Source organism: Vidua chalybeata (assembly GCF_026979565.1).
Source record: "Vidua chalybeata isolate OUT-0048 chromosome 36 unlocalized genomic scaffold, bVidCha1 merged haplotype SUPER_36_unloc_2, whole genome shotgun sequence".
Taxonomy (NCBI): Eukaryota; Metazoa; Chordata; class Aves; order Passeriformes; family Viduidae; genus Vidua; species Vidua chalybeata.
In genome coordinates this window covers 112,697-127,751 of record NW_026530300.1, presented here as the reverse complement: position 1 = coordinate 127,751, position 15,055 = coordinate 112,697, and the positions used below count along the sequence as shown (strand labels likewise).

General features: G+C 59.6%; 1 protein-coding gene, 1 long non-coding RNA gene and 1 pseudogene across 2 annotated transcripts; 1 reads left to right on the top strand and 2 right to left on the bottom strand.

Annotated features, from left to right (window-relative positions):
* Positions 1-13: 13 nt before the first annotated feature.
* On the bottom strand, positions 14-8,270 carry LOC128782714 (zinc finger protein 271-like; annotated as a pseudogene).
* LOC128782715 (uncharacterized) lies at positions 3,063-3,819 on the top strand. Its single transcript, XR_008428876.1, has 2 exons — positions 3,063-3,176; positions 3,402-3,819. It is a non-coding gene; the product is annotated as an uncharacterized LOC128782715 (long non-coding RNA).
* Positions 8,271-10,771: 2,501 nt separating the features above from the next.
* QPRT (quinolinate phosphoribosyltransferase) lies at positions 10,772-14,845 on the bottom strand. Its single transcript, XM_053933182.1, has 3 exons — positions 13,453-14,845; positions 12,580-12,711; positions 10,772-11,523 (listed from the first exon to the last, which is right to left on the bottom strand). Exons 1-3 carry the CDS (start codon positions 14,053-14,055, stop codon positions 11,338-11,340), a joined length of 921 nt encoding a protein of 306 aa, XP_053789157.1. The 5' UTR covers positions 14,056-14,845; the 3' UTR covers positions 10,772-11,337.
* Positions 14,846-15,055: the final 210 nt, after the last annotated feature.

The window sequence follows — 15,055 nt, the reverse complement described above, 5'->3', positions numbered from 1 at the left end:
CTTGATATTTTGTCCCAGCCCGTCACCATTTGGCTGTGGAAGATGCCAGTGGGCCAGAGACAATTGGAATCATGGAATAATTTAGGTTGGAAAACACCTCCCAACACCATCCAGTATTCCATGATGCCAACAGAAGAAATGATTGGATGCAAAAGGTGAGATCTTCTGGGGTCGAAAGTAAAAAAACTGTGCCGTCCCCAATAAATTCCTGACGTCGGTTTGCATCCCGATGGAATTTTCTCTCTGCTGTGTCCAAGTGCCCAAAGGGGAGCCTGGAAGACGTGGAGACCAGCAGCCAGAGGTGTCTTGCCAACATGGATCACCAAGTCTGTGCCCAGCGAGGGCCACTGTGGATCCTCCCATGTGGGATGGAGCTGGAGCAGCGCACAAAGCTCCTCCCGCACACGGGGCACTGGTAGGGCTTCCCTTACTGCTGCCCCCCTTGCTGCTGGGTCGCTGCAGAGCTCTGGGAGACGCTCTTCCCACCCCTGGGACTCTGTCAGGGGCTCTCCCCAGCGTGGCTCACTGGTGGGTGGCGAGAGTGGAGTTTTTCTTGAAGCCCTTCCTGCAGTGGGGGCAGCGGCAGGGCCTCTATGCTGAGTGAGTCTGCTGATGCTTGAGGAGGCGGTATCTGCTCTGAAACCTCTCGCCACACTCAGAACACTCATGGTGCCTCTCCCCAGTGTGGTTCCTCTGGTGGACCGTCAGGCTGGCTCTCTGGCAGAAGCTCTTCCCACATTCCCCACACTTGTAGGGCCTCTCCCCAGTGTGGAGCCTCTGGTGGACGATCAGGCTGGAGCGCTGGCTGAAGCTCTTCCCGCACTCCCCGCACTCGTAGGGCCTCTCCCCGGTGTGGGTCCTCTGGTGGGCGATCAGGCTGAAGCTGTGGCTGAAGCTCTTCCCACACTCCCCGCACTCGTAGGGCTTCTCCCCGGTGTGGATCCTCTGGTGGGCAAGGAGGTTGGCGCTCTGGCTGAACCTCTTCCCGCACTCCCCGCACTCGTAGGGCCGCTCCCCGGTGTGGGTCCTCTGGTGGACCATCAGACTGAAGCTGGCGATGAAGCTCTTCCCGCATTCTGAGCAGGTGTAGGGGCATTCCCCAGTGTGCATTGTCTGGTGGATGATCAGGTCGGAGCTCTCGCGGAAGCCCTTCCCACACTCCCCGCACACATAGGGTCGTATCCCGCTGTGGATCATCTGGTGGCGGCTCAGGTGTGAGCTCCTCCTGAAGCTCTTCCCACACTCCCCGCACGCATAGGGCCGTTCATCGGTGTGGGTCCTCTGGTGGTTGACCAGCTGGGAGCTGATGCAGAAGCTCATCCCACACTCCCCGCACTCGTAGGGCCTCTCCCCGGTGTGGGTCCTCTGGTGCACGATCAGGTGGGAGCTGACGCGGAACCTCCTCCCGCACTCCCCGCACTCGTAGGGCCGCTCGCCCGTGTGGATCCGCTGGTGCTGGAGCAGGCGGGAGCTGATCCTGAAGCTCTTCCCACACTCCCCACACTTGTGGGGCCGTTCCCCGGTGTGGATCCGCTGGTGGCGGACCAGGAGGGAGCGCTTGAGGAAACTCTTCCCACATTCCAAGCACTCGTGGGGCTTCTTGCCACCATCAAGCTTCTCATGGGCCACCGCTTCAGAGCCCTGGCCAGATCTCTGCCCACCTTCCTGGCCCAGGGTGGGTCTTTCCTCCTCAGAGCACCCCGGGCTGGCTTTGCAGCCCCTCCTCCTGCGGGATCTTCGGGGCTTTTCCTCCCCGTTGGATTCCTGTGCCATGGAGCTGCTCAAAACAGCCTCTGCCCCGAGGTTCTGCCGTGGGGATTTGTCCTTGCAGGTCTCCATCCTCAGCTCCTGCTCTGGGGGAGGAAGGACAAGGGAGAGGATGGGATTTGCCTCCGTGCCAGAGGGAAGGGCAAGGAGATCCCCCCAGTGTGTCCCTGGCAGGACGGCGTCATCGGGGGGGTTGTCCTGCATCCAGGGGCCGTGCTGGGCTGGGAGATGGAGCAGGAGAGAGGGGGAAAGGGGCACTGACTTCCTCCTCACCTGCCTGGGTGTCCCGGGGCATCTTCCTCTTCATCGCAGCCTCCTCCTCCATCCAGATAAGGCTTGGGAAAGGGAAATCCTGGTTTGGGGGAAAAACAAGATGTGAGTGCATTGCCTTCGATGGTCCCACTGGCCAAGTCCATCCCCACAAGTCACCGGGTGTCTGGTGGCCAGAAAAAGCTCCAAAAACCAAGGAGGAGTCCAAAGACCTCTCCCAGGAGTTCCCTGTTTCCAGTGTCCTTACTTTGGGATTATGGGGGTCTCTCTCCTCACAGCTGCTGGGGGGCCCGTGGCTCCTGGGCATCCCCCCTCTCCCGGCTCCTGCTCGGGCATGCTGAGAGGTTTTGGGCTGAGGGGGTTTTGGGGGTCCCAGGGCTCACCCTGCCCTGATTCGAACGCGGCCCCCAGCTGTCCCAGGGTCCCCCCTCTCCAGCATCCCCCCACTCCACGCACTCTGGGCTTCCCCGCTCCCCGACAATCCCCCGCCTCTCCCGGCCAGCCCCAAAACCCACGGCCCGCTGCCGCCGCCGCCGCCGCCCCATCGCCACGTGGGCCCCCCAAAATCCCCCCGGGGCCATTTACGGCTCAGCTCCGCACTCCGGACTTTGGATCAGCCAAACTGAAATTAAAAATTACCTCTCCCAGCCACGCCGAAATGCATCTGGGCCATGACGCCGGAATCGGCGGGGTCCAAACCCTCCCCTAAACCCCCCCATCCAGCCCCCCAAAAAAAACCCCCTGGCGGAGCTGCCGCGATCGCCGCGGGCCGAGCCTCCCCTGCCCGCTCACCTGCGGGATGCGGGGCAATGCGGTGCTGCCGGGGCCGGCCGAGCTGCGGGCTCCGCGGGCAACGCTCCTGCCGCTGCTCCTCCTCCTCGTGCCGCTCCTCTCCGCGCTCCTCCTCTTCCTCCCTCCCGCCGCCCTTCCTCCCGCTCCTCCTCCTCCGCTCCCGGAGCCGCCTTTCGCCCCCCCTCTGCCCCACGGCTCTCGGGCAGGGCGAGAAAGCCCCATGAGCCCCCCCCCAGCCGTGGGCAGGGGGCTCGGGGCCCCCCGGTGCGGACCCGTCCGTGCCGTCCCCCTCCCGCCCTGCCAAAATTCCGCTCCCGGGGCTCGCTGGATGCGAGGGGGCGGCGCAGGTGAGGTGGAAGTGGGGAGCGCTGGGCGCTGCGCCTCTGCCCAGGCGCTGCGGAGTCACCGCTGAGCGGTGTTGGAGATACCTATTATAGTATTGGCTTTTCGCAAATATTAAAAGGGATTCTATATGCGTAGTGTCAGCGTAACTCTGTTATAAAAAGATAGTTTTTATTTCTGTTGCTGATGAAGCTTAGTGGAATAGCTTATATAGTGCGCTTGTGTTACAGTGCCTGCTTGCATGGGATCACATCCAGTGCACACGGGATGAGCTCACCTGCTACAGATCTGCCAACGAACAGCGCTCACCGTCTGAAGAGAACGTGGACCAAGGCCCGGAACTGAACGTTCTGATAAAAATGGACTAAAAGCACAACCAAGGCAGCCACATGCCCTAAAAAGGCAGACCCGAGGAGGGGCTATGCTAAACAGTTCTTGGAACAGGTAAACTGCATTTGGGAAAAGTTTACATTGCATAATTGTTTATGAGTATGGAACAGGCTGGTGCATTGGAAATGGTATCTCAAGGATGTTTCCAAAACAGCAGGGGTGCTCCTGGCTGAGCGCCAAGACACACCCGGGGCTATCACATCTTTGCTCCATGGTCTTTGTCTCCTACTTTTATTAAACTTTGAAATTTTCACAGGAGACTGGGCGTGTTTCTCACAGGAGCTTGGTCAGTGCCTCCTCTGGCAGGAACCGGGAAAGGCGCTGCGCTCTGGGGTCTCCCCGGCAGCTGCCGAGTCCCAGCCAGAGGTCTTTCCTAGTTCTTTATGTCCCTGAGACCTCTTTCCTATTTCTCTGCCTCGCAATTCTTGGTCAACACTATCTTCAATAAAATCCGTGTCCGATAAAATCCGTGGGTTCTGGTCCTGTGGTCGCATTTGCCCTTCCCTGGGGTAGAGGTGTCTCTCCCTCCTGGGGCTGCAGCCCATGGCCAGGGTCCCTGCTTGTTCGTAATTAGTGTACATGGAATATTACTTTGTTTCTTTTGGGAACTTTTGATCCTTAGGCGAACACTGCTTTTAATCTTCGTTTATGTGGAAAGCTTCTAAGATTTTGGGATGAATTGGAATCTACGAGATTTAGGGGTCTCCCCATCAGGGGAGCCTCAGGAGGGGCTTCCACACCTTCTCCCCGCAGTCGTTCTGGGATTCTCTCAGGGACTCACTTTCCTTTTCGTCTCCCCACTGCTTTGAGCTGGGAATGGGCTGGGAAATGTCCAGCAAAGCCACCTTTGCTGTCTGCTCTGGTAGCCTACTAGACAGCTTCTGGACCTTGTCACCTGCCCCTGCACAGCTCCCTTGGGAAGCAGGGCAGAAGCGGCCCCTGGGAGCCTTGGGAATTCCCCTCTTGGATCCACGGCACACGCCCAAAGGATCTGGAATTTCAGTTTCCACGGCACGGCAGCCCACGTCCCTCCCAAGAACCCTCAGCTGGCTCGAACCCGAATTTCCTGGGAGTTCACCCCATGTCCCCAGCCGTGTCCGTGTCCCCCGATGTCCCCAGCCGTGTCCGTGTCCCCCGATGTCCCCAGCCATGTCCATGTCCCCCACATGTCCCCAGCCGTGTCCGTGTCCCCCACATGTCCCCAGCCATGTCCGTGTCCCCCGATGTCCCCAGCCGTGTCCGTGTCCCCCGATGTCCCCAGCCATGTCCGTGTCCCCCACACGTCCCCAGCCATGTCCGTGTCCTGATGTCCCCAGCCATGTCCGTGTCCCCCACACGTCCCCAGCCATGTCCGTGTCCCCCACATGTCCCCAGCCGTGTCCGTGTCCCCCGATGTCCCCAGCCATGTCCATGTCCCCCACATGTCCCCAGCCGTGTCCGTGTCCCCCGATGTCCCCAGCCATGTCCGTGTCCCCCAATGTCCCCAGCCGTGTCCGTGTCCCCCGATGTCCCCAGCCGTGTCCGTGTCCCCCGATGTCCCCGTCCACGCCCGGATCAAACCGTACCCCCGTTCTTGGCTCTGCACCTCCCCGCCTGCTGCGGTGCCCATTTCCCCAGCCCGGTTCGCTCCCGGCACCGCCGGCGAGGGCGGCTGCCCCCCGAAAGCTGCAAAGTCTGGGCTGCACCTGTGGGGCTCGGACGCTCTAGGGCAGGGGGGGGACTGCGGCCAGGGGGCACAAGGAACAGGGAGAGGTCTCCTGTGTGTTTCCCAAAGGTGCTTATTCCCAGGAGGGTCAGGGACAGAAAGCCACTGAACAAAGGCACACACCAGCTGATAGACAGGGGAGCCCTTGGGGCAGGGACAAGCTTGAACCCCTTGGGAGGAACCTGGGGAGGAACACAAGGCAGGGATTAAACCAGGAGGGGATTACAGGGCAGGAGAACAGCTGAAACCAAGCCATGGGGCCTCCGAGGATGCAAAACTGAGAGGGAAGTTTCTAGAGAAAGGGGCAGGCAGGGGAAGGGAGCGACATTCAGTGGGAGGAGGAACAGGGAACAAGAGGGCAGGTCTTTGGGGAGAGGGACAGCGAGGGCAAAACCAGCAACACATGAGAGAAAGGAACAACCCATAGGCAATAAAATATGCTGTAACAACACAGACTGGGGGGGTGGTTTATGAAACTGACAACTAGGACCCAATGACAATCAAAATCACACACCGCAACACCCAGCCGTGCCCGTGTCGCCCATGTCTCCTTCCATCTCCACGGCCCCCACGGCACCGTGCACGGCCGTGTCCCCTTGAGCTCCTCTTGCATCCAGGTGCCCAAAGGGGAGCCAGGAAGATGTGGAGACCAGCAGCCAGTGGATCACCAGCAGCAGGGATCACCAAGTCTGTGCCCAGCGAGGGCCACTGTGGATCCTCCCATGTGGGATGGAGCTGGAGCAGCGCACAAAGCTCCTCCCGCACACGGGGCACTGGTAGGGCTTCCCTTACTGCTGCCCCCCTTGCTGCTGGGTCGCTGCAGAGCTCTGGGAGACGCTCTCCCCACCCCTGGGACTCTGTCAGGGGCTCTCCCCAGCGTGGCTCACTGGTGGGTGGCGAGAGTGGAGTTTTTCTTGAAGCCCTTCCTGCAGTGGGGGCAGCGGCAGGGCCTCTATGCTGAGTGAGTCTGCTGATGCTTGAGGAGGCGGTATCTGCTCTGAAACCTCTCGCCACACTCAGAACACTCATGGTGCCTCTCCCCAGTGTGGCTCCTCTGGTGGACCGTCAGGCTGGCTCTCTGGCAGAAGCTCTTCCCACATTCTGAGCAGGTGTAGGGGCTATCCCCAGTGTGCATTGCCTGGTGGATGATCAGGTCGGAGCTGTCACGGAAGCCCTTCCCACACTCCCCGCACACATAGGGTCGTATCCCGCTGTGGGTCACCTGGTGGCGGCTCAGGTGGGAGCTCTTTGTGAAGCCTTTCCCACATTCTGCACATTTATAGGGCCGCTCACCCGTGTGGATCCTCTGGTGGCGGATCAAACTGGAGCTCAGCGTGAAGCTCTTCCCACACTCCCCGCACTCGTAGGGCCTCTCCCCGGTGTGGGTCCTCTGGTGCACGATCAGGTGGGAGCTGACGCTGAAGCTCTGCCCACACTCCCCACACTCGTAGGGCCGTTCCCCGGTGTGGACGGTCTGGTGGCGGATCAGGTCAGAGGTGTCTCTGAAGCCCTTCCCACACTCCCCACACTCGTAGGGCCGTTCCCCGGTGTGGATCATCTGGTGGCGGTACAGGTGGGAGCTGATCTTGAAGCTCTGCCCACATTCCAAGCACTGGTGGGGCTTCTTGCCATCGTGGGGCTCCTTATGGGCCACCACCTCAGAGCCCTGGCCAGATCTCTGCCCACCTTCCTGGCCCAGGGTGGGTCTTTCCTCCTCAGAGCACCCTGGGCTGGCTTTGCAGCCCCTCCTCCTGCGGGATCTTCGGGGCTTTTCCTCCCCGTTGGATTCCTGTGCCATGGAGCTGCTCAAAACAGCCTCTGCCATGAGGTTCTGCCGTGGGGATTTGTCCTCCCTGGGCTCCATCCTCAGCTCCTGCTCTGGGGGAGGAAGGACAAGGGAGAGGATGGGATTTGCCTCCGTGCCAGAGGGAAGGGGAAGGAGATCCCCCCAGTGTGTCCCTGGCAGGACGGCGTCATCGGGGGGGTTGTCCTGCATCCAGGGGCCGTGCTGGGCTGGGAGATGGAGCAGGAGAGAGGGGGAAAGGGGCACTGACTTCCTCCTCACCTGCCTGGGTGTCCCGGGGCATCTTCCTCTTCCTCGCAGCCTCCTCCTCCTCCATCCAGATAAGGCTTGGGAAAGGGAAATCCTGGTTTGGGGGAAAAACAAGATGTGAGTGCATTGCCTTCGAAGGTCCCACTGGCCAAGTCCATCCCCACAAGTCACCGGGTGTCTGGTGGCCAGAAAAAGCTCCAAAAATCAAGGAGGAGTCCAAAGACCTCTCCCAGGATTTCCCTGTTTCCAGTGTCCTTACTTTGGGATTATGGGGGTCTCTCTCCTCACAGCTGCTGGGGGGCCCGTGGCTCCTGGGCATCCCCCCTCTCCCGGCTCCTGCTCGGGCATGCTGAGAGGGTTTTTGGGCTGAGGGGGTTTTGGGGGTCCCAGGGCTCACCCTGCCCTGATTCGAACGCGGCCCCCAGCTGTCCCAGGGTCCCCCCTCTCCAGCATCCCCCCACTCCACGCACTCTGAGCTTCCCCGCTCCCCGACAATCCCCCGCCTCTCCCGGCCAGCCCCAAAACCCACGGCCCGCTGCCGCCGCCGCCGCCGCCCCATCGCCACGTGGGCCCCCCAAAATCCCCCCGGGGCCATTTACGGCTCAGCTCCGCACTCCGGACTTTGGATCAGCCAAACTGAAATTAAAAATTACCTCTCCCAGCCACGCCGAAATGCATCTGGGCCATGACGCCGGAATCGGCGGGGTCCAAACCCTCCCCTAAACCCCCCCATCCAGCCCCCCAAAAAAAACCCCCTGGCGGAGCTGCCGCGATCGCCGCGGGCCGAGCCTCCCCTGCCCGCTCACCTGCGGGATGCGGGGCAATGCGGTGCTGCCGGGGCCGGCCGAGCTGCGGGCTCCGCGGGCAACGCTCCTGCCGCTGCTCCTCCTCCTCGTGCCGCTCCTCTCCGCGCTCCTCCTCTTCCTCCCTCCCGCCGCCCTTCCTCCCGCTCCTCCTCCGCTCCCGGAGCCGCCTTTCGCCCCCCCTCTGCCCCACGGCTCTCGGGCAGGGCGAGAAAGCCCCATGAGCCCCCCCAGCCGTGGGCTCGCGGTTCAAAGTGTGCTTTTTTTGGGTAGTACGCACGACTGGGACATTTTTTTTGGGGAATAAACGGAGTTATTAGGTTGAAAAGGAACGGGACTGGTGCGTGAGGGACTCATTGGGAGTGCCTGCAGAAATTGCGGCAGTACGCGTTCAAGGACATCAGAGGGGAATGATCTTGGCAACAGAGGGGATAATTTGGCAGGTCAAAAAGGCTAGAGATGCGGCAGAAAATGGCACCAAAAATTATGTTAATTCTGACCCCTGACAAGAAAGAATTGCAAACGCCGAAGTTCAGTGAAGTAGGAGAAAAGGAATTAAGTGAGATAGGGGGAAGGCGAGACCGGTCGGGAAATGGAAACTTCCTGATGGGAGGCACTTTCTCAATAAGCCACTTACTAGGAAAATTTTAGAAGACACGCATGAAAAAACTCATTGGGGCACTCGGGCTTTGTGTGATCACTCTTACGAATGGGGTCCCAAATGTCCAACTCCATACAATCAAATACAATGAAGAGTTGCAAGGAGTTATTTGGCAATGGCTGCGACCTTGTGAAAAATGCATGTTATATGGCTCTGTGCAGATATTTACTATATGTATCATGCTGAAAGTTATGCTGTGTTAACATTTTAATAATATAGTAAATGTAGTTTTGTAATCAAAATTAAACATTAGTAGTTAAAATAGAAACTATGTGTGTGAGATATTTTTTTAGAAAAGGAGAAGATAATCAAGGAATTCTTCACACAGAGATAACAACTACAGAAACCCCTAAATTTTCCAGAGAACAGGAATTTATGGTTTTCCTTATCAACAGAAACAAAGTTCTTCAAGCCTGACTTAGACTCGAAGGCGCCTGGGGATTAACAGAAACTTTTTGACAAGTACCATATGAATTTCTTGTTTTCAATAAAATATATGCATAATCATGAAGTGTTTTGTATATGCAACAGGCTGTTGCTTTTAAGGTTATTCCTTTGTTCACAAGGCATGCTTGTCGTGGCTTAAGTGCCCGAGAGCATCCGGACGTCCGTAACTCTTTGCTTTTTATGGTCTTGTAATTGTCCTAACTCTAAATTTTTATTACTCTAATTGTATTACTATTTTTATAACCATTTTATTATTATTAAACTTTAAAAATTTTAAAAACCTTTTACCCTTTTTTGCCCTGTTGTTTGTTTTCTCCCAGAACTGGCAGATGGACGGAAGGAATTTGAAGCCAGCACCTGGAAATTAACTCTGGAAGAAATAATTCCCATTGCTGCGCAGTACAGTGAGGCCAGAGAGGTAAATCCAACGTGATAAATGGATCTTTCCCTTCACCTGGGAAAATCTGGGGTGATTTTTTGGGATTTTCCCAGTTTCAGTATCTCATGCTGCTCATTTGAAGGGCCTGGCAATTCAGGCTGATGAAATCCCACAACCTAGAGAGCTGCAGAGAGTAATGTTCCTGTTTAATCCCACAAATCACCCTAAAGAAAGGCCCCAGAGGAGATTTAGGTGTAAAATTGTGGATTATTTCAGTAAACACCAACTGCACCTGGAGCAATCCCAAAGGTACCTGTGGGCAGGTGGGCACACACAGGTGTGGTGGGGCTGGGTGGGATCGGGCCAGGAATTAGATCCTGATTTTGTGATTTACGGACGGATTTCTCCGCTGATCCCAATTCTTAGTGCTGTGGTGGTGCCAGATGTGCTGGTGGTGGGTCTGGGACCCTCAAACTGGGATCTGGGACCCCTAAACTGGGATCTGGGACCCCTAAACTGGGGTTTGGGTCCCTCAAACTGGGGGTTCAGGTCCTGGATTCCTAAACTGGGGTCAGGGACCCTCAAACTGTCACCTGGGTTCCTTAAATTGGGTCTGGGACTCTCAAACTGAGATCTGGTACCCCCAAACGGGGGTCTGCAGCCCTCCAGCAGGATCTGGGATCCTCACACTGGGGTCTCAGCTCTCCAAACTGGGACCTGGGCCTCTCAAACTGGAGTCTGGAATCCTCAAACTGGGTCTGGACCTCCCCCCCCCGCCCCACCCCACCTGGAGTTTGGGCCCCTCAAAGTGGGGTTAGGGCTCCTCCAACTGGGTGTGGGGCCCTCCAGCTGAGATCTGGGACCCCTACACTGGGTCTGGGCCCTTCAACCTCTTGTCCCAGCTGTGGGGCGCATTCCCCAGGTGCCAATTCCCTCGCCAAGGCAAAGGATTTCTGGTTTTCATTCCAGTTCCTCAGGGAGGAGATGGGGGTTCCTTGCAAAAGGCCGATCCCAGTCCTGACCAGCAGGACTGACACTGGTTTGGAGTAGGGGGTCACAACCCCCCCCCCCTTTTGTTGGTTGCAAAGTTTTGCATCGAGGGCAAAACTTGAGGGTTTTGAGGGCGACACCCTGAAAAAACTGGAGGGACATGTCGGGGGGGTGGGGGTGGGTGAGGTAGGGGTTTATTTGGGGGTACAAAGAGAAAAGGGAGAAGGGGAAACCTCAGGATGGAATTTTGGGTCCACCTTAGAGGAGGGAGGTGAGTGGGAGAACCCCAGGATGGAGATTTGGGATCCTCAGGGTGGGCTTTGTGGGGTCTCAGGGGAGATTTGGGGGTCCCAGGGTGGGTTTTGGAGGGCCCCAGGGTGGGTTTCTGGGGTCCCAGAGTTGATTTAGGGGTAAATCAAGATGGATTTTTGGGGTCCAAGATGGATTTTGTGGGTCCCAAGATGGATTTTGGAGTCCCAGGAGGTGGGGAGGTCTCGGGCATTGGCGGCCCTGGCAGATGGGAGGAGTCAGTGCCAGATTTTACAGCCCCTTACCAGGGGGGCCTTTGGGATTTGAGCATTCCCAGGGGAATTTTGGATTTTCACGCTGAGTTTCGCTCTCCCCCGGGGTTGATTTGTGCATCTCAGGTTGGGTTCGGGGAGTAGGTTTTTCCGTGGGCCCCAGGTCGCGTTTTGGGAGTTCTAGGCTGGGTTTTCGGGGGGCCCCCGGGCCGGGATTTCAGGGCCCCAGCACCCGCAGCGCGAAGTCCAGGGCGGGGGCGCTGTGGGTCAGACACCCCATGGACACCACGTCGACGTGGGGCCCCAAGAACTGGGGGAGGGTCTCCAAAACGATGCCCCCGCTGGCCTCCACCGTCACCCCGGGGTGCGCGGCCTTGAGCCGCGCCGCCGCCGCGTGCAGCTCCTGGGGGGCGGGGGGGGGGACGCCCCGTTAGCAGGCAGCGCCCCCTCCCCGAAATTTGGGGGCGCCCTGGACATCTGGATGTGCAAGGCATCGGGGGTGGTGCAGGGTTCTCCCCCAAAATGGGGGGTCTCGCCGCCCAAATCTGTCCCGTTTGTGTCGTCCCCCCCCCCCCCCCCCCCCAACAAGAAGCCACCGATTCAGGGACTGCTCCAGCCACGGAGCTGCAAAATTGGGGTGTCCACCCCCAAATCCTCCGAATCATAGACCAGAACCACCCACCCCCCCCCCAAAATAGGGGTTTCCCACCCAACATCTGCCCAACCGGGGGCCACACCCACCACTGACCTCCAGAACAACCCGAAATTTGGGCTCTCCAATCCACCGACCACCCATAGTGGGGTCCCCCCACGCAGAACCCCCCAAAATTGTGGGGCCCTACCCAACCCCTCCAATCCAGGCATTTGCCCACCCACTGAGCCCCAAATTGTGGTCCCCCCATCTAAACTCCCCAAGTTAAGGGTCCCTCCGCCCAGAAACCCCCCCCCAAACTGGGATTACCCAACCCTCTGACCCCCCAAAATTGGGATTCCCCCTCGTGTCTTTGGGGCTGCCCCGCATTTACAGCAAATTCCCATTTTACTGGTGCAGCCTCAGCCCGGGGTGTCCCCCACTTTTGCTGCTCCCCTCGATTTTGGGGGCTCAGCTGGGGAGAGCAGAGTCTGGATCTGTGTGGTTACCCCCCCACTTTTTGAGGTCTTCAACCCATTTCACTGGTCTGCCCCCCCCTTTTGAAGGGTCCAGACCCCGATTTTTGGGGTCCAGCCTCGCACCTGGAGGGTCCTCCCAGTTCTTGGGGGCCCCTGCCAGTTTCTGGGAACTCACCTGGTGGGGGCAGATGTCAAATCTCTGGCATTACTGTGGCATTGCCACCCCACTTTTTGGGAGATCTGTGCCCCGTTTTTGGGGTTTGTCCCCCATTTTGAAAGTCCAACCCCCCCCCCCCCCCATTTTTGGGGTCCCACGATGATTGGCCCCGCTCTGACTTTGGGGGCTCACCTGTGGGGCCAGGTTGTCCAGCAGGACGATGTCAGCCCCAGCCCCCGCAGCCGCCAGCGCCTCCTCCGCGCTCGAGCACTCCACCTCCAACCGGCGGGTGAAGCCCCCGGCCCGCCGCGCCCCCAAAATCATCTGGGGAAGAGGGGGGGGGTCAGGGGGAACCCCAGAGCAACGCCCAATCCCTCAGACCCAATATGGGGTGGGGTAAAATGGGGGGGTCCCCCCAGTGGATGACTCAAAACTGGGGTCCCCCCACACTGACCCGCACAAATTGGGGTCCTCCCCCGTGATCCTCCCAATTCAAGGGTGTCCCCCAGACCCCAAATTTGGGGTTGACCCACCTACAAGCACCCAAATTTAGTTACCCGATCCCCCCCAATTCAGGGTTACCCCCTTATTTCCCTCCCAAACTGGGACCCCCCCCCCACGTCCCCCCCCCAATCCAGGGGTCCTCCCCCATCAGTCCACACCCAGATCACCCTAATCCAGGAGTTTGTCCCAAAATTTGCGCCCCCTTCGAATTTTGGTGCTTCCCCGCCACCCTGGAAATTCGGGGTTCCCCAAACCATCACTCCCCACAAAATCGAGTCTCCCCCGCCGAAACCCCCATTTCCTCCAAACCTCACGTTCCCCCCATCCCACACCCCCAAAATTGGGGTTGCCACGCCTACCACGCAGAACCTGCCAATTCAAGGGTCCCCCCACCAATCTCCCCCCCCCCCAAACTGGGGTCCTGACCCCCCAATCTCCCTAATCCAGGGCTCCTGCCGCCTCTACCGCCCAAATTCTGGAGACCCCCCGCAACCAGAACCCCCCCCAATTCAAGCCCCCCCGCCCCCCTCCATTATCCCCCCCAAAGTTCGGCGTCCCCACCTGCTCGAGCCCCCCCGCTGCCGCCGCCAGCGCTCGGTGATTGTCCTTGAGCAGAATGAGCCCCCCCAAACCTCCCCGGTGGGGGTCGGCGCCCCCCACCCCCAGCGCGTATTTCTCCGCCAAGCGGAAGCCGGGCGTGGTTTTTCGGGTGCCCGCCACGACCCCCGCCCAGCCCTGCGCCCGGGCCACCCCCACGGCCCTGGCGGCCATCGAGGCCACCCCGCTGCAGCGCCCCAAAATATTGAGGGCCACCCTCTCCCCCGCCAGCACCCCCGCGGCCGGACCCTCCACCTCGGCCACCACCGCCCGCCCGGGGGGCAGCGCCGCCCCCTCGGGCACCCTCCAGGTGACCCGGCACCCCGACACCCCGAAAACGGCCTCGGCGAAGGGGGCCCCCGCCAGGACGCCCCCCGGGCACCCCCCGGCCTTGCTGAGCAGCTCCGCGCGGGTCGCGGCGTCCCCCGCCACCGCCCCCGCCGCGTCCGGCCAGGGCGCGTCCTCGTCCAGCCAGGCGCGGGCCAGGGCGCGCAGCCGGTGCGGGGGCGGCGCGGGGGCCCAGCCCCGGCCGGGGGGCGCCGGGCCCGGCGGCGAGCGGGCCGTCATCCGGGGGGGCCTGGGCGGAGAGACGGCGGCGTCACTCGGGGTCTGCGGGGGGCAGGATCTGGGCTCATGGGGAGGGGGCTGCTGGGGTGCCGGGAGGGTCCCTGAGGGGATACTGGGCTCCGCGGTGGGATTTTCGGAGGGGTATTTGGGTCTAGAGATGATCTGGGCGTTATTGAGGTGCTGAAGGGGAAATTTGGGTTGGTCTTTGGGGGATACGGGGGTCCTTGGGGGAGTTTTGAGGGGATTCTGGGGGGATTGAGGGTGCCAGGAGGGTCCCTGAGGGGATACTGGCCTCCGCGGTGGGATTTTCGGGGGGGTACTTGGGTCTAGAGATGATCTGGGCGTTACTGAGGTGCTGAAGAGGAAATTTGGGTTGGTCTTTGGGGGATATGAGGGTCCTTGGGGGGATTTTGAGGGGATTCTGGGGGGATTGAGGGTCCTTGAGGGGATATTGGGGTCTAAGGAGGATTTTCAGGGAGATATTTGGGTCTAGAGATGATCTGGGCGTTATTGAGGTGCTGAAGAGGAAATTTGGGTTCGTCTTTGGGGGATACGGGGGTTCATGGGGAGGGGGCTGCTGGGGTGCCAGGAGGGTCCCTGAGGGGGTACTGGGCTCCGCGGTGGGATTTTCGGGGGGGTACTTGGGTCTAGAGATGATCTGGGCGTTACTGAGGTGCTGAAGAGGAAATTTGGGTTGGTCTTTGGGGAGTTTGGGGGATATGAGGGTCCTTGGGGGATTTTGAGGGGATTCTGGGGGGATTGAGGGTCCTTGAGGGGATATTGGGGTCTAAGGAGGATTTTCAGGGAGATATTTGTGTCGAGAGATGATCTGGGCGTTATTGAGGTGCTGAAGAGGAAATTTGGGTTCGTCTTTGGGGATACGGGGGTCCTTGGGGGAGTTTTGAGGGGATTCTGGGGGGATTGAGGGTCCCTGAGGGGATATTGGGGTCCAGGGCGGATTTTCAGGGAGATATTTGGGTCTGGAGGGGATTTGGGGTGT

Bases quoted from the DNA above. Each gene is read 5' to 3' on its own strand.
- QPRT (XM_053933182.1), bottom strand. From the start codon at position 14,055: ATGACGGCCCGCTCGCCGCCGGGCCCGGCGCCCCCCGGCCGGGGCTGG. The intron at 12,712-13,452 runs GTGGGGACGCCG...CCTCTTCCCCAG, and splicing joins CAGCGGGGGGGCTCGAGCAG to ATGATTTTGGGGGCGCGGCG. The intron at 11,524-12,579 runs GTGAGCCCCCAA...CCCGCCCCCCAG, and splicing joins TGGACAACCTGGCCCCACAG to GAGCTGCACGCGGCGGCGGC.